The sequence below is a fragment of the Mesoplodon densirostris genome, chromosome 18 (genome assembly GCF_025265405.1).
Source record: "Mesoplodon densirostris isolate mMesDen1 chromosome 18, mMesDen1 primary haplotype, whole genome shotgun sequence".
Classification (NCBI taxonomy): Eukaryota; Metazoa; Chordata; class Mammalia; order Artiodactyla; family Ziphiidae; genus Mesoplodon; species Mesoplodon densirostris.
In genome coordinates, this window is record NC_082678.1 from 7,322,098 (window position 1) to 7,342,762 (window position 20,665).

The 20,665-nt window shown below is 54.4% G+C and overlaps 2 protein-coding genes and 1 non-coding gene across 10 annotated transcripts; 2 read left to right on the forward strand and 1 right to left on the reverse strand.

The window, feature by feature from the left end:
* Positions 1-1,185: 1,185 nt before the first annotated feature.
* LOC132478384 (transmembrane protein 106A-like) lies at positions 1,186-7,688 on the forward strand. Of its 8 annotated transcripts, XM_060081530.1 has the most exons (9): positions 1,188-1,266; positions 2,242-2,689; positions 3,227-3,290; positions 4,474-4,627; positions 5,141-5,281; positions 5,373-5,416; positions 5,979-6,032; positions 6,618-6,778; positions 6,999-7,069. In XM_060081530.1, the coding sequence occupies exons 2-8, from the start codon at positions 2,482-2,484 to the stop codon at positions 6,736-6,738; spliced, it is 786 nt and encodes a 261-aa protein (XP_059937513.1). In that variant the 5' UTR covers positions 1,188-1,266; positions 2,242-2,481; the 3' UTR covers positions 6,739-6,778; positions 6,999-7,069. The 8 variants fall into 8 exon arrangements, with proteins under 8 accessions (XP_059937506.1, XP_059937513.1, XP_059937504.1 ...); XM_060081523.1 differs by lacking the exon at positions 5,373-5,416 and having other exon boundaries at positions 1,186-1,266; positions 2,460-2,689; positions 6,999-7,688; XM_060081521.1 differs by lacking the exon at positions 5,373-5,416 and having other exon boundaries at positions 6,999-7,688.
* Positions 7,689-9,644: 1,956 nt separating this feature from the next.
* Positions 9,645-12,850, reverse strand: CCDC200 (coiled-coil domain containing 200). Its single transcript, XM_060081708.1, is given in 4 exon segments — positions 9,645-9,751; positions 9,754-9,804; positions 11,134-11,278; positions 12,749-12,850. Coding segments are annotated over 4 exon segments (405 nt in total).
* A 7,125-nt stretch (positions 12,851-19,975) lies between these two features.
* On the forward strand, positions 19,976-20,166 carry LOC132479402 (U2 spliceosomal RNA). Its single transcript, XR_009530521.1, has one exon. It is a non-coding gene; the product is annotated as a U2 spliceosomal RNA (small nuclear RNA).
* The last annotated feature ends 499 nt before the right edge of the window (positions 20,167-20,665 follow it).

The following is a 20,665-nucleotide window of genomic DNA, read 5'->3' on the forward strand; positions in this document are numbered from 1 at the left end:
GCGTTTAAAGAATAGCCACCTTCTGGTCTCCGCGCTTCTGAGAAAGGAGCGGGGAGTGTGCTCATTGACCCAGCAGCGCCTGTTGAGCAGTGTCTGTTGTAGCAATTTTGCATACATTTTATTTTATTTAAGGGAGAAAATTTAGGTAGTGTGAAATATTTTGCTAATGCTACAAAGAAGGAAAGAAACTCTTCTATTAAAGGGAAAAGTCAACTGAACAGTTACCCTTTTTCTTTATGTCGGGGGGCAGGTCTTCTTTACAGTAGAGTGGGCGGGAGTGTACAGGAACATGAGAAAAGTGAAAGGCAGGCTCCTGTGTGAATCTCGGTAAAGTTCAGGGGTGGGCAAGTGAGTGGGTGTGAGGCTTAGGAAATCCTGATGGCCTGCTGAATGTTTGCAATCTGTTCAAGAGAACCTAGAATGAGAAAAAAGAGGCGGGTGTTTTACAAGACTTGGATGGGAGCAAACTCACTGAAAAAGTTTTGGTTTAACCGCAGGGTGAGTGAGTGGGAAGGAGCTTGCTTACAGGGGTCCCGGTCCTCACTCTGTTTTACAGAAGGGAGTCTTGGGTACAGCTGGGAAAGAGGTAACAAAAAACACTACAGATTTTAGTCATAAAAATTATTTGCAGAAAAAGAAGAATCTGACCCCCAGCCTGAAGGGGGAAGGATAGTAAAATAGTATTACTTAACCTGGTTTGGTATTGTAATGAATGGTGAGTTAAATTAATCATTGGCCATAATGATGTTTATTTACAGTATAACTCTTGAATGCTGTTAAATAAGCCAGGATTCAGACTGCAAGCCAACCAGCGTGCTTATTATTTAAAACGTTTTTATGGGGGGCCGTGGGGGCGCTTCTGGGTAGAGGCTGAGCGGCAGGGTGTGCGTAATTAATTCGGTTGATTTGAGACGGGATCTGTCTTGACCATGTGAGTTGTATTGTAGGGGTCCAGGAGGGCCCTGGGGTCCGGTCGTCTGTCCCATTGTACTTGTACCCTAACCGCTTAAAGAATGGTGAAATAAACTTTGAAACTCCTACCTGGACTGGCCGGTCCTTTCGTCCGGAACCTCGCGTGGCCTTTGAAGAACCGAGAAGATTTCTGGCCGCTGTGTCGAGAGAGGCCGGCCCTGGGAGGGAGGGGCGGGTCCGGAGGAGCCGGGGCGGAGCTTCCCAAGGCTTTGAGCCGAAGCTTGGGGCGAAACCCCGGCTCCCGCACTTTCGGTTCTGCTTGGCAGACGTTTCTGTAGCTGCGGTCGCCCGGGGGTAAGGCGATTCGGGACCCTCCTTCCCTTCTTCCTCTTTGGCATGCAAGGGCCCAGGCCCCTTCTGTGCCTCCTCCTGGCCCAACACGCAGGTTCCAGGCTCTACTCACGGCCTCCCGGGGTGTCTGGTGGGACTGAAAATCCTCCTTCAGTGAAATCCTAGCCTCTCGGTCCGCGCCGAGCCCCAGAGTAGGGCGTGAAGCCTCTGGGGAGGCCAGGGTCGCTGCTCCCCACCTCCTCCAACGCTGTGCAGTCGGTCCCCGGGACTGTACGGGAAGGGGACTGGTGGCCCCTGCAGCCACCCTGCCTTACAGGCCCTCCTCCCCGAAGAGGTACTCCAGAGATCTCTAGCCCTCTTGCAGCTGAGAGGAGCCCAGGATCTCAGATTTGAACCAGGTGAGGCTTCCTTTATTTTAAGCCCCGAAGGTCTGAGTTCGGCTCACCTTGCCCACTCATTTGCCACCGGTCTTTTGGGAAGGATCTGGAGTTAGCTGTGACTCGTCCTGGTGAGGGACTGAGCCTGAAATTGCTACCACCCTCCCCCAGACATGCTTTCCCACCCCAACTCAGAAAGCAGGCGGAAGAGGTTTGTGCTCCCCTCCACAATCATTTTAGGGTTTTTAGCCACACCTGTGGCCAGCCTAGCCTCCTTTTTCTTTTCTTGTCCGGAAGAAGCCCTGCCTTCCTATTTCTCCAGCACCTGTCCATGCTCGGGAATGGAGACTGTCCTCCCACACCCAGGCTGGAGACCTCGGGCATTTCTTCCTCGGGTGCTCTAGAGACACGTTCAGAGTCATCTTGTCGCAGAGGATGAAGGGGCTCTCCTGGCTGCTGCCCCCAAGACCTATCTAACTTCCTTCCCTTGCAGTGAATGACAGCTCAGCAGCTTTTCCAGAACAAAATTAAGCGCTCTGCCTTTCACTTATGAAAGTCCCTTAAAGTGAAATAACTTCTGCTTTGCTTTTCCCTCTTGTAGGCCGACTGAGCTCTCCTACGATAAAAAAAAAAAAGAAAAGAGTTGAAATGCATGGAGATTCCTGATCCAAGAGTCGTGTGTGACTGCTCGCATTTCCACAGCCTCACTTCCTTAGGCTTGAGCTTGCTGGAATTGTGGCGGGGCTCCTTGCCGATCTCAAGAGCCTAAAGCCAGAGGGACCCCCAGTCAGTGCTCACTGAACGTTGTTCTTCTCTCAGCAGTGAACAATACCCCTGAGCAATGGGTGAGACATTCTCCCAGCTGGGCTCCCGGGAGGATGAGAACAAGTCGATCCTGCCCTCCGCCCCAGCCTTTGGCAGCCAGGCTGCCAGCTACTCCAGCACCACCAGCAGCAAGGCTTTTTGTTCCTGTGTGCCTTGTGAAAGGGCTGCCGGTGTCAGCTTTGTGACTTGTCCCACGTGCCAGGGCAGTGGGGAGATCCCTCGAGGTGAGTGGCCCCAGGCTCTGGAAGTCGCCTGGGATCCAGGAAAAGCTCTCCGCAGCCAGCTGGTCAGTGCCAGGCCCCTCTGAGTCTCCTTGGATGGGGTTGGGTCTCCCAGCTCCTAGTCCCAGAGTTTCAAGGCCAGCCAGGGAGATGCTAACCCTCCCCGGGGCTCACTTCAGAGACCCCCTCCTGCCCTGGTTGTACCGCCCAAACCCAGGGGATTCCCAGCCTCTCTGCTCTCTTAGCAGCACTGCCTTAGGATTCAGGAAGTTACAGTGACGTCTCCAAAGAAATCGGGCTTCCCTGATGGGTGGTGACGTGCAGGAATTCCTCACACCTGTTAATGAAAATCTCGCACCTCCATTCTAGAGATGGCCAAGCTGAGCTGCCAACAGCCCAGTATCCCCAGTCCTGCTCTGAGGCAGGGGTGACATGCTTCTGACAGTGCTCTGTGGGATGGAGGAGTGCTGCTGGCAGGCTGGCACAGGAAACGTTTGTCATGGACACCTCTTGGCCCTCCCTCTCACCCTCTTTCTACAGAAGTAGAGAAGCAGCTGGTGGCCCTCATCCCCTATGGGGACCAGAGGCTGAAGCCCAGGCACACGTAAGCCCCTCTTCCTATCCCAGCTCCGTAGGCATTGCCCCTGCGGGCTCTTCCTCTTTGTCTCCCCCAATCCCCCTTCCCCCCCACCCCAGTTTTTCTCCATTGGTCCTCCCCCAGAAAGCCTGAGCCTCGCTGGCCTCAGACGTATTAGCTCCCTGTCTCCAAGGATTGTCCTAGTGTAAGAAGCTCGGGGCACAGCAGATGCCACCTGAGGCCTCTTGGTGTCCTGAGCATCACTGCTTCCAAGAAGCGTGGCTCCCTTTTGAGGACAGAGAGGACCTCTTGACTCTGCAAGTCCTTCCAGGAGGGAGGGAGTGGCTGTGGTTGCAGCTGGTTTGGGGAAGTGATTTCTCCTGAGAACTTCCTTTGCTACGGCAGCTCAGACCTGCTTGTTCTTTTCCCCGTAGAGACGGGAAACCAGCTGCTCTGTGTCCTGGGACACTTGAGAACCTCAGAGGAGGCAGCCCTGAGTTTCACTGGGGGGCCCACGACCCTGTTTGTCGTCTGGGTCCTTTGACATAGATCCCTGCAACCTCCTCCCCGGGTCCTCAGCTTCCGTGGGGGAGCCACCACCCAGCCTGCCCCCACCAGTGCACCAGAAGCCGAATCTGGCAGGGCCCCTTAGGAAATGCTAACGAGGTGCTCTCTCTTTAATGCATATCTCGATTTTGAATTAGATGGACAGATGATGTCTTGTTCTGAATATGAATATTAAAGTTCAGAACTGTCAGAATTCATGTGGGCTTACTTCTTCCAGTGAGAATAGCTAGCGTTGGTTGAGCCTTTGGCTATGTGCCCGGGCCAGGGATTGGTGCCTTGTCATGCATTAGCCCCTAACAGATTGTATGAGGTGGGTACAATTATCCCCATTTCATAGACAAGGAAACTGAGGCTTAGGGCGGTTGAGCGGGTTGTTCAGAGTTGCTGGGCCAGTGGGTACACAGAGCTGGGAATGGAAGCCGGGCTGCCAGCCTCTCAATCCGGTGCTCCTACCCACTCTGGGCCACATCTGGGCCTAGGTCGGTCCTCCGCATCTGGGGAGCTAAGTGTACAGTTGTGGGGGGGTGGCGGCTTGGAGGAGAGCCTTATATAGAGAGAGAAGAGTGTCTGAACGCCCCCGGCCCAGGCCGCCTTGGTGTCCAGACTTCTCCACTCCTCTGCCCCGGGTCCTGTTTTCCCACAGGAAGCTCTCCGTGTTCCTGGCAGTGTTCATCTGCCTGGTGACCTCCTCCCTCATCGTCTTTTTCCTGTTTCCCCGGACTATCGCCGTGCAGCCTGTAGGCCTCAACTCCTCCACGGTGACTGTTGGCGAGGCCGCTATCCACCTCAATATAACGGTGGGTGGGTGCCTGTGCCTCTGGTCTCCAACCCCACCTTCCTGGCAACACTCCTCTGTAGCCCTTGTCCAGTGTCCTCACCCTGGGCATCGGTAGCCAGGGATCTTATGGCACCCAGAGGATGTCAGAGGGCTGGGGAGAAGCAGGAGCAACCATGAGCCCCCTAACAGACTGTGCAGGATTGGACCTGTGAGGGGTTAGAACTGACGCCAGAGCCATAAGTCACCGGGTGCAGTCGGGGTGGTGTGCCTGAGACTCCCTGGGTGGGCAGGACTGAACAGAGAGAGCCTTGCAGGGTGAGACCGGATTTTGAGCCAGCTTAACGTCTTAGTTAAAGGTGACCCCTGGCCATTAAGAGCCCCTCCGAGGGGCTCCTGGCACCGGGGCCTCGGCCGCTGTGGCCCACATTGGGGGTGGGGCTCAGTCAGGCTGCGGGGTTTTGAAACCGTTGGACTTCTTCTTCCCAAGGATGGTGCCACCCTGACCCCTTCCTTTCCCTGTCCTCCTCCCCAGAATATCGTGAGCATCTCCAATAACAACTACTACCCTATCGCTGTGACCCAGCTGACCATTGAGGTGCTGCACCTGTCCCTCGTGGTGGGGCAGGTCTCCGACAGCCTCCTCCTCCACATCGGCCCTTTGGCCAGTGAGCAGGTGACTCCCTCTTGCTGGCCAGACCTGCCCACGGGTGTGTGGACGCGGGTGGCTGGATTTGGGGCTGACCCTGTACCCGTTTGGTTGACAGATGTTTTATACAGTAGCCAACAGGATATGGGATGAAAACACATAGTGAGTAGCCCTTGATCCCTTCTCCCTTAGCCTCTTTCCTGGTTGGAAACCCAGTTTGAATTCCCACCAGACGTTCAGATTGCTCAGCAAACCCTGCAGTCAGCGTGTGGCCTGCACTCTTGTGGCCAAGACTGCAATGTACAGGCATTCAGGATCCCCAGCCTCTGCCTGTTTGGACCTGGACTGGAATGAAAACCAGGCTAGAATCTGGTTCCTACTTACAATATATGACCTTTGGGCTCTTCAGCCTGACTCACCGTTTTCTACTGAGGAAGAGGCCAGCCCGTGCCTGGGCCAAACCAGTGGGGGTTGGAGGAGTGATATTGCAGCAGGGGCGACATGCTCACCTTGGGCAGAGGGAGGGGGAAGGGGTGGGGGTGGCACGTGGGGCCCCTGATGGAAAGGAGGTGAGGGGGGCTGGGCCGGCAGGTCTCCTCCAAGCTGTCTGACGGGCCGCTCAGTGTGTGAGACGTGGGCCCGGGTTCTCTCTTCTCTCTCTCTCTCTCTCTCTCTCTCTCTCTCTCTCTCTCTCTCTCTCTCTCTCTCTCTCTCTCTCCCTCAGCAAGATCTGTACCTGGCTGAAAATCAAAGTCCACCACGTGCTTCTGCACATCCAGTAAGTAGGGCTTGGAGCCCTGGTACCCTCTCCCACTTCTGCCCCCCACCCCGCTGTGGGAGGAGAGTCATCGCAGCGAATCCGTGAGTCTGTGTCGGCTCTTGGCAGTAGCAGGTCCAGCCCCTCCCCTAAGGCCCACCTTGCTTATGAGCCACTGACAGTGACAGCCACAGATCTGCCCGGAACCCTGGGAGGGGGGCAGCTGTGCCAGGTGCCTCGGCAGAGTGGGGAGCAGAAGGAAGGGCCGGGTTTGGTCTGAGGAAGCCAGCCCTCCCCAGAGAGCGGAGCAGGGCCAGGGCTCTCCTCTTCTTCCCAGACCCCTGTGGTGTGGAGGAGTAAAGACGGTGAAGCGCAGACCTGGGGGCGGGCGCTCTCCAGCCGCCGTCTTACTCCTTTCTTCTGCCGTCACCAGGTCTCTCCCCTCGCCTCCCTACTTCCTTCCCTCACTCCTACCCCAACTGCAGATCCTTAGATCGGTGGAAGTGGAAGCTGGGAGGGGTCAAGGCTCAAGTTCTGTAATCTTCAAAATAAAACTGCTGTGGGTTTTTTTGGGAAAAAAAAAAAAAAGCCCTGTTTCCTCTCCAGGGGCACCCTGACCTGTTCCTACCTGAGCCATTCAGAGCAGCTGGTCTTCCAGAGCTACGAATATGTGGACTGCCGGGGAAACGCATCCAAGCCCCACTTGGTGGTCCCTCGCCCGCCGTGACCTGTCTGCTGTCGTCGAGCTCCGGGCACCTGCCGGCCTGGTCTGTATCTCCCACCACTCCATGGCACCCAATAGGACGAGAGTGACTTTGCCAGAGGAAAAACCGTGCTTTATCATACCCTCCCCCTGTTCACCCCCAGCAGAGGAAGCTTTCTGTGGACGTCAACTTCATACACGCACGTGCACGCACACACGCGCGCACACACACACACACACACACACACACCCTCACCCCCTCACCCCCTCTCTGATTTCCACAGGAACGGAAGCTTGGTTCTTCTAGAGGCCAGCACCACATATTCCCCTTGGTCTGTCTTGAGGAAAGTCTGCCCTGACATTTCCTCAGAGCCGCCTCAGCGGCATGGAGTGGCACCCACACTGTCTGTGCTGAGCAGCTTGGTTGCCCAGCTCATCCAGGGAAGACCTTGGTCCTGCCTGAATGTGGAGAAAGCTTTCATTTTGTCTGGCTTTTAATACATGGATCCTTTCCAAGTTCTCCACCTGGTAATGAGAAAGTGACTTGGGGGACAGCCAGTGTTGTCCCCAGGGCCTTTTAGGGAACCGCAGGTGCTCTCCTATGCCGCCCTGCTTTGGTCGTGTGACAGGGTGATGGTGATGGCCTGCTTCCCGCCTGGTAACTTGCGCCCACACCCCACCCATCTGACAGCAAGATCGGCCAAGGCCCTTTGGCTCTGCGGCCTTCCTGGTTAAAGACTGTCTGGGTCCCCAGGAAGTCGGAGCTGTTCTGCAGCCCAAGCTTCTCCTCTCCCGAAAACAGTTTTATCGTTCTCTTCGGAGCAGGAACCAAAGTAGGAGGGGAGGGGAGGGAGGCACCAGGTACCCCCTGGGCCTGCACAGGAAAAACAGACAAAGCCAGAGTCATTTTAAAAGGTTTTTATTGAAGGAGGCCACACGCCTGAGCCCACGTGAGGGGACACAGGCAGGTCAAACGGTGGGTGCAGCTGCTCTCCTGCTGAAAACCTGCAGAGGTGAGGCCGAACCGCTGGGTTCCGCTGCACCCCAGCCTAGTCCCAGGGCGCCCTCTGCTCCCAGAGGCCTCTCCTCTCCTTTGGGCACTGACGGTATGGAGCCACCTATCAGTGGGGACCGGTCTAGGCTGTCCCCTCTTTGCTGTCACTCAGATGACGAGAAGCCCCCGGCAGCCCCCAGGTTCTTTAGCCGAGCGGGAATTGCGTTTGCTCACCAAAGGCGGTTACGGGGTTTCCATCACTCAGGCAGGCAGAGAGGTGAGCCTGAGTGGCAGGGAAAGCCGAGTTTGCAGCAGGAAGGGCAGAGAAGGGGAAGTGGGGCCAGAACCTGGTGGGGAGCCGGCCGGGGGGGATGAGGGGAAGGAAGGAGTTCGTGCTGTCCACGCGCTTGCACGCCTGGGTGACTGGCGTCGAGGTGGTGCTGGTGAGAGCACGGAAGTCCACGAGGGCCAGGCTGGAGCTCACGCTGGGTGGAGTTTGCCAAATGTAAAGGATTTATATTGGGGTCAATCGGCTGTGCTTAACAATGTTTAAGAAAGGAAAATAAAAGCCTCCTGTGAATGGGAAGGGAGCTGGTGGACGCTCCCCATCTCACAGCCTGTTTCTTCATATCCAAGTGGGCATCAAGGTCCCTTCCCCAGTCCCTGAGCCCCTCGGGCGCACGCCCGCCCGGCCTCTCTGCCTTCTGGGAGACCGCTCCCGGGGGCTCGTTCGCTGCCTTCCCCTCGTCGCGTATCTCTGAGTCCCTCCCGACTTCGATGCTCCTGTTCTGTGCGCCCCGGCTCCTCCGCTTCCCGCAACCGCTCCTCTCAGGAAACACTGCACTGAGAGGCTCCTTCAGTCTCACCCAGAGGCGACGCTGCAATGAAAGGCCCCAGGCATCCCCCTCACCAGTCAAGAGTGGAAGAGGGAGCAGGGCTGGGGGACCCCAGGTGTCAGTTTCAGGAAGTGGTGAGGGGGATGCCTGGGGCCTCTAGAGCCTCTGGGTTGTCTCTGGGACGTGGAAAGGCTGAGACCCGGGGAGGAAGAGGCCTGTGGATTTGGGGGGGGCAAGTCCCCCTCTTCCCCAGGTCAGGTGTCCTGTGCCTGAGGCTACAGTCCTCCTTTCCTCTGAGTTCTTTCTCTCCATCCCTTCCAACCGTCCTCCGTTCAACAGCGGCGTGCCCACAGTGGACCCGGCATGACACCGGACTCGGGGGAGGCCCCTCATTCCACTCCTTCCTGATGGTGCCCCAGGTCCCGGTCTGCTCTGGTGTGATGCGACCCACGCTTCCCCAGGTGCATCTCAATAACCATCGGCCGGGAGGAAGGGCTGGTGGCTCCGGTGAGAGTCGTAAACCTGAGCCCCCAGCAGGCCTATCACTGCTAAATAAGGGCCGGTGGTGGAGCGGTAGACCTGGGGGCCCGAGACCAACTTCCCCCATTGGCTGTGCCTGGAGAAGCGTGGAATTGCCCTCCACTTTCTTCTCGCACCCTCTCCATCCTCTTCGTGGGTCTTCCCGCCCCCTCCCCCTCATGTCGGTCTCACGGGAGACCAACCAGCCTCTTGATTCTTTTTTTTTTAAAGAAGATGTTGGGGGTAGGAGTTTATCAATTAATGTATTTAGTTTGGCTGTGTCGGGTCTTTGTTTCTGTGCAAGGGCTTCCCCTAGTTGTGGCAAGCCGGGACCATTCTTCATCGCGGTGCGCGGGCCTCTCACTATCGCGGCCTCTCTTGTTGCGGAGCACAGGCTCCAGACGCGCAGGCTCAGTAGTTGTGGCTCTCGGGCCTAGTTGCTCCGCGGCATGTGGGATTTTCCCGGACCAGGGCTCGAACCCGTGTCCCCTGCACTGGCAGGCAGATTCTCAACCACTGCGCCACCAGGGAAGCCCCAGCCCCTTAATTCTTTCCAGGAAGAAATCACACGTTATTCCCAGCTAGCCTCCCCTGCCAGAGTGGATCCGGAGGGCTTGGCTTTTGAAGTGGAGGTGTTGCTGGGAGGTAAGAAGATGGGGCTGCTCATCTGATGTTTGCTGATGGCCAGTGGGGTCTTGGGGGTCTGTCTCTGCATCACCACTGCTGGATGTAATTCGTTGACTGAGAAGAGGGAGAGACAGGAGGCAAAACAGGTTAGTTAGCAGCTCCTGGGCCTGCCGGTTTCAGAACATTGTCTTAAGCCCTCTGAAGCCAGAGTAATCAAAGTGAAATGTAGCAGCCCCGGTCCTTGTCTTAAAGGGCCGGGATCAGGTTCTCCCATCCTTTGCGCCTGAGTCAGGGGGGAAAAAAAAGCTTCTTTCCAAAGCTTTTCCTGTTTCATGTAATTCTCAAGACTCTCAAAAAAAAGTCTTCCTGGGTTTGACGGTCTACAGTGAGCCAGGCTGTAAGCTAAGTGCTTGGATGCTTTGCCTTTTAATTCAGTCCTCATGACACCTTTACTGAGGAGGTGGTATTATCAGTCTCATTTTATGGGTTGGGCAGCTGAGGCTCAGAGATCTGAGTCGTGCTACCTACCGGAGAGTGGTGATCCCGACGGAGAGCACGACCTCTGACCTCACGTCTTGCCGTCCTCCCGCTGCAGCTGGCTCTACACAGTCAGCATTTCAAACGGCCCCTTGATGTTGCTTCTCTGGCACCTGTCCCGTCTTTCCAGCTAGATCGTCAGCTCCTTCACTTATACTAAGTGCTGAGCAACGGGGCCTACAGAGACATGTTTATGGGGCCGTGGAATGGAGGAATGGGCCATCCAGAAGTGACTGAATAACTTCAGTCCCCTCTCCGGATTCCTGCCAAGGAAGCCCTTCTAGACTCCACCTGCACTGACACGCAAGCACACGCAGACACGCAGCCAAACAGTAGCCGCCTTTCACACTCTGAGTCCGTCTCACCGTGAATCGTGGGTACTTGGTGTGTGTCTCTGGGCTAGATTTCCTGAAACCTGATGATGAAACAAAGCACACGTTACTCATCTGGCACTTCCTGAGAATGGCACGTGCCACAGCCGGACTCTTTACCACGTGTCTGGGGGGCAGGCCAAGGCCCCTAGCTGGGGCAAGGCAAGGTCCCAGCCCCCACTGAGCATTCTCCACTAGGAAGCCGACCGGTGCTTCCCCGTTCCAGACCCCTCCCAGGGTTCAGGATATCCGTTGCTAAGCCTACACCTCCTATCCCACCCTCTGGCCGCCCCGAGCCCGTCTGTCACTCTCACTGTGGAGAAGGGACCGACAACTTCTGAGCCACCCTCTGCTGCGGAAGTCAGCGGGTTTCTCTGCAGCTTTCGCTTGGTGCAAATCCACTCAGAGAGTGACCCCCCCAAGTAAAGGTGCAGGGTGCCAGGGAGGGTCAAAGGGTGGGGTGACAGATGTGGCTTCTGGACTATAGCCCGGGGCTCTCTCCTCACCCTCTCCCGCTCCCAGGCATCTCACTTACCTGCACCTTGAGGGTTCATCACCCCTCCTTGGAATCTGTCCCTGTGGGCGCCTGGCCTTTGGGAATCCTGGAGAACGTACCGGGAGGTGCGCTGAGTAAGAGGGTCTTGGGCATTTTGTGGCTTTGGCTGAGGCTGCGGCGGCGGCTGCGCGGGTGGTGACTGATGGCTGGTTTTTTTTTTTCAGATTGCCGTTCCTCTTCTTGGAGTTTCTTCAGTTCCTGTCAAGAAGCCCCCCGCAAGTGGCATCTTCCTCCCTCCCCACCCTGTCACCCCCCCCCCCCCCCCGCCGGAGACACTGAGGGGAGCAAGGCAAGGGAATCCAGAGGTGGAGGTGGCTGGAGGGTGTCTGTTCCCTGGAGTTGGAGGCTGAGGCTGGAGCCTGAGCTCTCTCCCCTCACCCACCCACACCCAAGGACTGTTTCTGTAGCAACAGTGCCCCCCGGCACAGCCCCTGCCCAGGAAACAGCAGCCTCTGGCCACCTACCTCCTGGCTCGGGAGCTGCGCGCGCACTGAAAACCGTTTGCAGTGCCAGAGGGTAAAGAATAATCTCTTGCAAATGCTTTGAAACAGCACTGTCCGATGGAAATATAACGAGGGCCGTATATAATTTAAAATGCTCTGTTAGCCACATAACAGTGTAAGAAGAAATAGGTGAAACTGACTGTAATAATATATGTTACTCCACCCAATACAGCCAAAACGTAAAACCAATATGAAAATATTAATGAGATAGTTTATAGTCTTTGTTTTTGTATTAAGTCTTCAAAACCTGGAGGGCATTTTATACTCAACAGCACACCTTAATTTAGACACTACATTTTGATTTAAAATATTTGATCTATATTTAGAGTTCAGATAATTTACAGTCGAAGAAGTAGGTTCACATATCTACGTTGTTCCAGACATACTTAAAAATGTTCCAGGGACTTCCCTGGTGGTGCAGTGGTTAAGAATCCGCCTGCCAATGCGGGGGACACGGGTTCAAGCCCTGGTCTGGGAGGATTCCACATGCCGCGGAGCAACGAAGCCCGTGCGCCACAACTACCGAGCCCGCGCACCTAGGGCCCGTGCTCCGCAGCAAGAGAAGCCAGTGCAAAGAGAAGCCTGCGTACCGCAGCGAAGACCCAATGCAGCCAAAAATAAATAGGTAAATAAATAAATTTATTAAAAAAAATGTTCCAGTATGTAAAATGAAATGAGAATTTGTCTTAAAGAGTATATTTAAATACATTAAATGTATGTAACATTTAAATTTCAGTTCCTCGGTCTCACTAGCCACGTCTCAAGGGCTATAGCACCCAAGCTGGTGGCCACCCTAGTGGGCAGCGCAGCTTTGAAACCTCCCGAGCCTGACCCTTCAATCCCACGTGAGGCCTCAGCCTAGTACAACAGCAAAGCTGAGTCACCCCAATACACACACACACACACACACACACACACACACACACACACACACAGTCCCTCCAAGACATCAGAGGACCTTGCTTTCCTCCAGCCCAAGCAAAACAACATTCACCAGGTAATGGACAGCTTCCTTGGGGTCTGTCGTCTTCCCTCCCCATCCCCTCCGTGTCCCCGGAAGGACCCTGGTGAACGGGGCCCCTCTCACGCACCTGCTCTTGCTGCTGCTGCTGCTGCTGCTGGGTGGTCAGCCACCTCCTCCGGTCCAAAGCCATCTGCCGGCGACGGGCCTCCCAGTGGTACGCGCTGCCCATGATGGTGGCGGTGACAGAAGGCCCCAGGCAGGGGCTGGGGGCAGACAGAGCTCAGGAGGCTGCCACTGCCCCCACCACTTCCGTCTCCTCCCACCTCACCCCCCTGGCCTGTGACCAGAACCACCTCACAATGCGGCCGCTACCGGGGCAACTGGGCAGCACCCCCCCCACCGCCTGTCTTGTGAAGGCGGCGGGTGTTCTTCCCAAGCCTCCTAGAGAGCATCTGTACCTTTCTCTCCAGGGCCCTGGGCAGATAGAAGACACCTTTCCACCTTAGTCTTGCGTTTCAGTGGACCCCGGGGACAATCCCCGAGTGGCCTGGCTTTCCTCTCTGGTTTCTTTCTCCTACCCTTCCCAGGATTCCAGCCTCCTCATCTGGGCCTCTGCTGACCCGTCCCTTCCCTCCTCCCTCGGTCCTCCGTCTCCCCCGCCATGCTGACTCAAGAACATACAGGGACTTCCCTGGCGGTCCAGTGGTTGGCACTCCGCGCTTCCACTGCAGGGGGCTCAGGTTCCATCCCTGGTTGGGGAACTAAGAGCCCGCGTGCCACGTGGTGCAGCCACAGAAGGAAAAAAGAAAAAGAAAATCCGAGACCCAGCCAGCTCTCACTGGGGTCTGAGCTCTGTGAAGGCAAAGTGGCTTATTAGAAAGTACCCTGGGGCTTCCCTGATGGCGCAGTGGTTGGGAGTCCGCCTGCCGATGCGGGGGACACGGGTTCGTGCCCCGGTCCGGGAGGATCCCACATGCCGCGGAGCGGCTGGGCCCGTGAGCCATGGCCGCTGAGCCTGCGCGTCCGGAGCCTGTGCTCCGCAACTGGAGAGGCCGCAGCGGTGAGAGGCCCGCGTACCGCAGAAAGGAAAAAGAAATAATAAGAAGAAGAAAGTACCCTGGTTCTGGGGATTTAATATGCTGGGCTCAAGCCTACCCTCTCTCTCTTCCTCTGACCCTGGACTCAGCTGACCTCTCTGGGCCTCGGTTTCCTTGCCTGGAAAACCAGAAAGGTAGCACTTGTTACCTTCCTCACGGGGATCATACAGGACCACGTGGGTCCATGCATGAGGGGTATGTGAAATGAAATATAAAGTTGCTCAGCTACAGGTTGGTATTATTTATTATCCTACCTGATTTGCATCCTGTTGGGGAGGAAAAATTCGTCCTCTAGCCTTCTAGGTTCTTTGGCTGGTCTAATGACCAAATTGACATCGGACAGACTAATAGGAGAAAAACAAGTATAATTACATATGTTCAGGGATCCCATAAGGATATGAGACCCAAGGGCAGCTGAGGCTTGCATGCCGTCCTGAGCTAAAGGAATGCGATAAGGGCCTAGGGCTTCAAAGCAGAGAAGGGTGAGTCACCGGACCAAAAGAAGGGTAACGGGATGTTTGCCCTGCTGTGCAGATGGGTCTCTCAGATAAAAGTTGTCTCTGATAGTAACTCTCTCTGAGCCAGGCCCCCTATCTAAATTCTTTTAGGCAGTTGAGGGGGAGGTAAAAAGCTCTTCCCGTGTCTTTGGGGCCTCCGTGGCTTTCGACCCGAATAACCCCACCCCAGGCCAGAGTGGCACATTCTGGGGAGACTCATTTTGAACTCCTTGGGTCTCCAGGAGATGGAGTGGCCAGGGGAGGGTGTCATTTCATGAAGCCCAGGGGCAGGCTTCTGGGGGCAGGGACTGGGTAGATGGTGGGTCTTTCCCCAAAGAGATAAATTTTTCTAGAAACAGCAGAGGCTGGGTCCAACTGGAAGCAAGAGAAGGGTACAGGTGAAGAAGGGGCTTCCACCCAGCCTCAGCCTCAGGCACTGTTGATGGGGGAGGGAGGGTGCGGGGTGCGGCCCTTGACCCTGAAAACAGGTTCAAACAGAGAGTCTGAACCTCAAACAGAGAGTTTGTCTGTCGACTCAGGCAGCCGGTCGAGTGGAGTCATCTAGCGCTCTGGAGTCAAACAGACGCAGGTTCAGTCCTGCCCGTGTCACCGACCGCCTGGGGGAACTTGGGCAGGTCACTCAGCGTCTCTGGGCCTTTCGTCTGAAGGTTGTCAGAAGACACTATAGGATGCTTGGGAAGTGCCCGCCGTCACGGTGGGCATCTGGCTGTGGCCAGCTGCTAGGGGTGCCCCAGCTCTGCTGAGGGTCCAGTGGGACGTGAGCCTTGCTAGAAAACTTTCTCCCTTTTTCAAAGACGGTGCTACTCCCTTCTCCTCGTCCTAGCGCCCAGGGATGTCATTTGCGACAAGAGATACACAAGGTTCTCCGGATACAAAAAATGAAATGGAGGCTTGTCACTGGACATTTATTTTCGCAGCATTTATCTTCCTATAAACGAATTCTGCAACTATGTAGGTGGAAAGTGCCTATCTTACGAGAAAGGGAAAGAGAAAGGCACTTGACTGTCTCAGTCATTAAATGGGCAAAAGAGGAAGTGGGTTCCTGTTGGTATCTCTTCCTCGATTTGCCTCTTACTGTCCTCCTACCTTAGGAAGGACAGGGCTCAGATGTGGAGACGCTCAGGGTGGGGGAGGTGGGCTGGGCTGAACCTGGGGAACTGTTTCCAACCCTCTGAGCCAGTGGTCCTGCGAGAGGAGGGATTTTCAGGGCAGATCTGCCAAGACCGCGCCCTCCCCACTCTCCTCTCCGTTTCTGAGCCCCTCTCATGCCTTCCCTGTGCACGCTGCCTCTCGCAACCCCGCCTCTGACCTCAGAACTCCTTCTGGCTCTAGATTCTACTCCGTAGCCCACTCCACCCCTGTCAATATGGATTTTAGCTCATATCGGCCCTCAGGGAACTTCCCGTGCTGTGAACTGATTGTAGCCACTTGCACATTGCATTTCTAATAGAGCTTGTTATCATACAAGACCCAGACTCTTTTGCCATGGAAAGAACAGGGTATGGTTAGAAGCGTGGGCCAGGTAAACCTTATGAACTACCGGCTGCATTATGTATCAGGTGTGCGAATGTGATCTAGCGGCGGCTCTACCCCTCTGATCAGTTTCCTCCCCTGCAGGGTAGGGGTAATAATAATACCTCCATCCTAGAGGTGTTGTGATGATGGAAGGAAATAATCCGTGTCACACATCGGGTTCCATAAACAGAGGCTTTCATTATTATGGTAGTTCACGGATTTAAGATGCCATCTTTTGTGAGAGGTACCATTATTTTACCTAGCCCTAAGAAAGACAGGACGAAAGAAACAAGGAAAGACGTGCTGCGACGTAAACAGCGACAGTGCTTTCTCCTGGCATCGAATGTGAGACGCATCCTGGTTCCTGAGATGTAAAGATGTGAAAAAGATGGGCATCCTGGAATGGACAAAATCAGGCATCACTGTGGAGCGTGACGCCGCCTTCTGTTGGGGGCTGTTGAAAGACCGAAAGGAAAATGTGGGGATTTGCTGGCCTCCGTAATGGCAGGCAGGCAAGTTGTGAAAAGCCCAGTTCTTGGTTGAGTCTAACCAGTTTGATGGATCCAGTCTAGCTGGGCAGGAAACTTGCTCTCCAGCGCACAGACTCTTACGTTGTAGCGCCAGGACCCGGAGCACATTCGGGGTGGGGGCAGGGGGGTGAAGAGCAGACGGTCTGCTGGTCCACGCACACCCCTGATGACGTTGCTGGGAAAAACAATCTCCCTTTCCGACTGCAAAGTCAGACAGACCGATCCGGTTCTGTTGCTGGTCCTAAGAGTGAAAGCTTTTGTTTTGTGACTGGGAAGCCAAGGAGAAGGCGGGAGAAAGGAGAATTGAGGGCGAGAGGGCGGGGTCAGAAAGGAGGGAGAGGAGGTCAGAGAAAACAAAATGGTATCTCCCTCCCTGTCTCTTCAACTAGGGAAAGCTGACAAGTGATGAAAAGAAACCTGAGGGAGCCGTCCAAGAGGTCAGGGTAAAACTTGAGGTGAAGGCAGGGCTGCTGCAGGGCCAGGAGAAACAGATGCAGTGAGGCCTGGACTTGAAGAGGCTGTCCTCCCCAGCCGGCAGGGCACCCAGCAGACCTCTGATGCCCAGGGATGGAACACTTAGAAGTACCTGGAGTTGGCAGCCTTGGCACGGGCAGACCTTATCTGAGTGTGCAAGGCTTCCCCGGCAGCAAAGAGCAGTGGGTGTGGTTGAGTGGCAGCCAGAGGAGAGGAAGGGAAGAACACGGCAGATGCCCCTTGCGGACCACAGGGACGAGGTCATGTTCGACTGTGTGACCCCAGGACCCACACAGTGACAGGCACAGAGTTAGGTGTGATACCAGAGAATCAGTTGAATCAAGACTCTTAAAAACAGGATATCAGAAGATTGTTTTTTAAAAAAAGAGAAGCCCAGGGCTTCCCTGGTGGCGCAGTGGTTGGGAGTCCGCCTGCCGATGCAGAGGACACGGGTTCGTGCCCCGGTCCGGGAGGATCCCGCATGCCGCGGAGCGGCTGGGCCCGTGGGCCGTGGCCGCTGAGCCTGCCCGTCCGGAGCCTGTGCTCCGCAGCGGGAGAGGCCACAGCGGTGAGAGGCCCGCATACCGCAAAAAAAAAAAAAAAGAGAGAGAAGTCATATATATATATATATATATATATATATATATATATATATACACTTTTTAATATGATAAATTTGGCATCTGAAACTGATGAGAAGATGGACTATTTCATATATGAAATTGGGACAACTGGGTAGCCATCCAGACAAAATAAAGTCAGATCTATACCTGAACTCAAATACTAGGACAAATGTGAAGTAGGTTAGAGATGGAAACGCAAAAAGATCAACAGTTCAAAAGGCGGTGGGCAGGGGATAGGAACGTGCAGCTCACAGAAAATAATAATGGATCTCAAGCACGTGAAAAGCTGTACAACCTTGCTCGTAGTGAGAGATAACATTGGATATTATGCAAAAGTTTGATAACATGATGGTTGGGCAAGGCTGTGGGAAACAGTCACTGGTTGAGAAGTGGGCACTGGTTGTGCCCTTCCAGTCTCTGTCTCTGGCTGATCGTTTCCAACTCCCTGGCAGCAATGGTAACTGGGTCCATAGTGAGATTGTAGGACACTTGGACAAAGGCTCACCAGCCAGCCACGTCCTGCTGTTGCCTGAACTTTTATAGGCTAGGCACTTTGGTCTGTACACATGGACGTGAGCTGGCTGAGGGGCACTGACTCACGTTCACTGAACTCACAAGAAGCTGGTGCGTGAATTAGAATGCTAAGTCGTTAGTGTACAAAGGGAGATACTCCTTTGCAATGACAGAACATGCATGTCTGCAATCCAAGGTCCCTCATTCTAAAGATCAAAATACCTAGGAAGCTAAATTGGTGAGCACAAGATGACCTGATAAACACGGAAGCAAGCAGAAATGTAGTGGGACACAGTGAGGGTCGTAATAATTACCAGGAGCCAGGAGGTCTGCTCATCTCTTTCTGTGTGGACAAATCGCATAATTTAATATTGACGCATTCGGGTGTTCGACCAAATTCATGTGTTCGTGTGTCTAGTGTTATGTCAGGCCCTATTCTAAGCACTGAGGAGATCAATGTGGACAAAACGGACAAAGTTCCCTGCTCTGGAGCTTACATGCCGTTAGGCTAGAAGGCAATAAAGAAATAAATGTGTAAGATGTCGGGTGACATGTGCTATGGAGTCAAATAAAACCAGGTGAATGAGGGAAGATGAAGCACAGGACTATATGTTAATATTCTCATTTTTCTAGACGAAGAGGGTAAGCTACAGAGAAGTGAGTTGCCTGCGATATTTTCCCTTATGTTTGGTACTTACAGGGGTACCATATTCTAGGCGTGTCTCGTAATTCTTAAGATTATGTCTAATAATTTCTCATTTCCTTATCTCCAATTTACAGATAATGTGGCTCCGTCGAAGACAGACGGTTGAGCGGGGAGGCCAAGTCACGCACCAGGTCACACGATTATTAACAGGTAGAGAGGGATTAGAGACTAGGTGTTCCAAGTCTCTGCTCTTAACCGCTGCACCGGACAGCTTGTTCCTGTCTCTCTTCAGACAGGCCTGTGTGTCAGGCTCAGCAACACTTCCTCTCATGGTGGGCGGGACACCCAAGAACAACTTCTCTTTCTTCTGGTGCCCTTTTCTAGGTCCCGCGCTCTTCGTAGATGGATCCGACCTCTTCCGCTAACTAGCTGTGTGGTCTTGGGCAAAGTTGCTCGCCGTCTCTGTGTCAACCGCTCCATCTGTAGGTAGACTCTGCAAGTCTGATAGAAGGAGAGCGCTTAGCGCAAAGCCCGGCCCCAACAATAAATGTTTCCTATTGTGTTGTTACAGGCAACACAGTTGCTCAGTTGTTTCAGTGTCACAGCCATGACGCCTTCACTGGAACCTCGTTGGACACTAGGGCCCACATTCTAGACTACCAAACCAAGGTCGCCTCATTAGCTCCCTTTATACTCCCTCGACCCCACACGGTAGGCACTGAGGTTTCCACTTCTCAGCTGGGGAATTAAGGCTCTGGAGGTGAAGGAGTTTGCCCTGGTGGCCTGCAGCCGGGGCAGGGCGGGGGTCCTGACAACCAGGGCAGCAGTGCTCGCCGGGCGCGATCTCGGGTCCCAAGTTCTCTCCGCAGCCCCTGCCAGGCGACACCGGACAGGCACTCCTGGACTCCCAGCCTTCGACCGGGTCTTCGGCCTGGACAGAGTCAGCCCGTGGGACCCTATGGTCTTCACAGTGAAGACCAGATGACGTTTTTCGTACTCGGACCAGTCTGCTGCAAATCAGTTCCACAGCCGCCCTCCTCGATTCTCCCAGCCCCAATTCCCCTGAATTCTGTCTTTACGCGAGAGCCGGTGCCTAAGAAGGGGTCCGCCCCAGCCCAGCCTCCGCTCCTGCGCGCGGAGGCGGTTCCGAGGACTGGGCGGATCAACCCGCGCGGCTACACCTACCCGCGCGGAAAGGGCGGGGCATGCAAATTGGAAATGGCGCTCCCGCCCGAGGACGACGAAGCTACCGCAGGTACAGGATTCCTCTTCTACAATGTAGAGAATAAAAAATCTTCACGAGAGTGTGGTGTGGTGCCACCCACAGTACTGTCACCGGAGCAAAGGAAGTGAGGCCTCGAGTGAGCCGTGACAGGGGTCACACTGAGTCTAATATGGATGAGAGGAGGACGGTGACAGCGATGGGAAGGCGCTAGGTATCGCTTCTCGGCCTTTTGGCTAAGATCAAGTGTAGTATCTGTTCTTATCAGTTTAATATCTGATACGTCCTCTACCCGAGGACAATATATTAAATGGATTTTTGGAGCTGGGAGTCGGAATAGGAGCTTGCTCCGTCCACTCCACGCATCGACCTGGTATTGCAGTATTTCCAGGACTGGTGCACCCCTCCTGGGGAAATAATTGGTGTTTAAAAAGTAAGAGCCATGTGTGTGTGCGTGAGAGTGAGTAAGAGTGTGTGTGTTTTTTAGATTGTACGGTTGGGGGTTTTTGTGTTTGTAGAGTGTAGTGTGTTTTCTCTGGTAGAAGTGTTTTGCGTCTGCTTTTTGCCTTGTAGACTCAAGTGCAGGTTACGCGTGATTGCGTTGTTTTCAGAAACAAGCGTGACTAGTAAGAGAAAAGAGAAGGTTCACTTTCTCTGGCAACTGATTCACAATTTTCTATTGGGCAGCGGGGGAAGAGTTTGTTTTCCCGTTGTGGAAAAACGCCAACGCGCGGAAGCTGTCTGACTTTTACAAAGTCTTGTGAGGCTGTGGGGTGGTTTGGCTCTTTTTCGGTCATCACTGCGGATGAAAGAAAAAAGAGTGGTCTCCAGACGGGGTTAAATACCTCCTTCCTAGTGTTACCATGAGGATTAAGTAAGACGAAATGTGTGAGATACTCAGCCTAG

Bases quoted from the DNA above. Each gene is read 5' to 3' on its own strand.
- LOC132478384 (XM_060081523.1), top strand. From the start codon at position 2,482: ATGGGTGAGACATTCTCCCAGCTGGGCTCCCGGGAGGATGAGAACAAG. The intron at 4,628-5,140 runs GTGGGTGGGTGC...CCTCCTCCCCAG, and splicing joins CTATCCACCTCAATATAACG to AATATCGTGAGCATCTCCAA. The intron at 6,779-6,998 runs GTCTGTATCTCC...TGATTTCCACAG, and splicing joins TCCGGGCACCTGCCGGCCTG to GAACGGAAGCTTGGTTCTTC.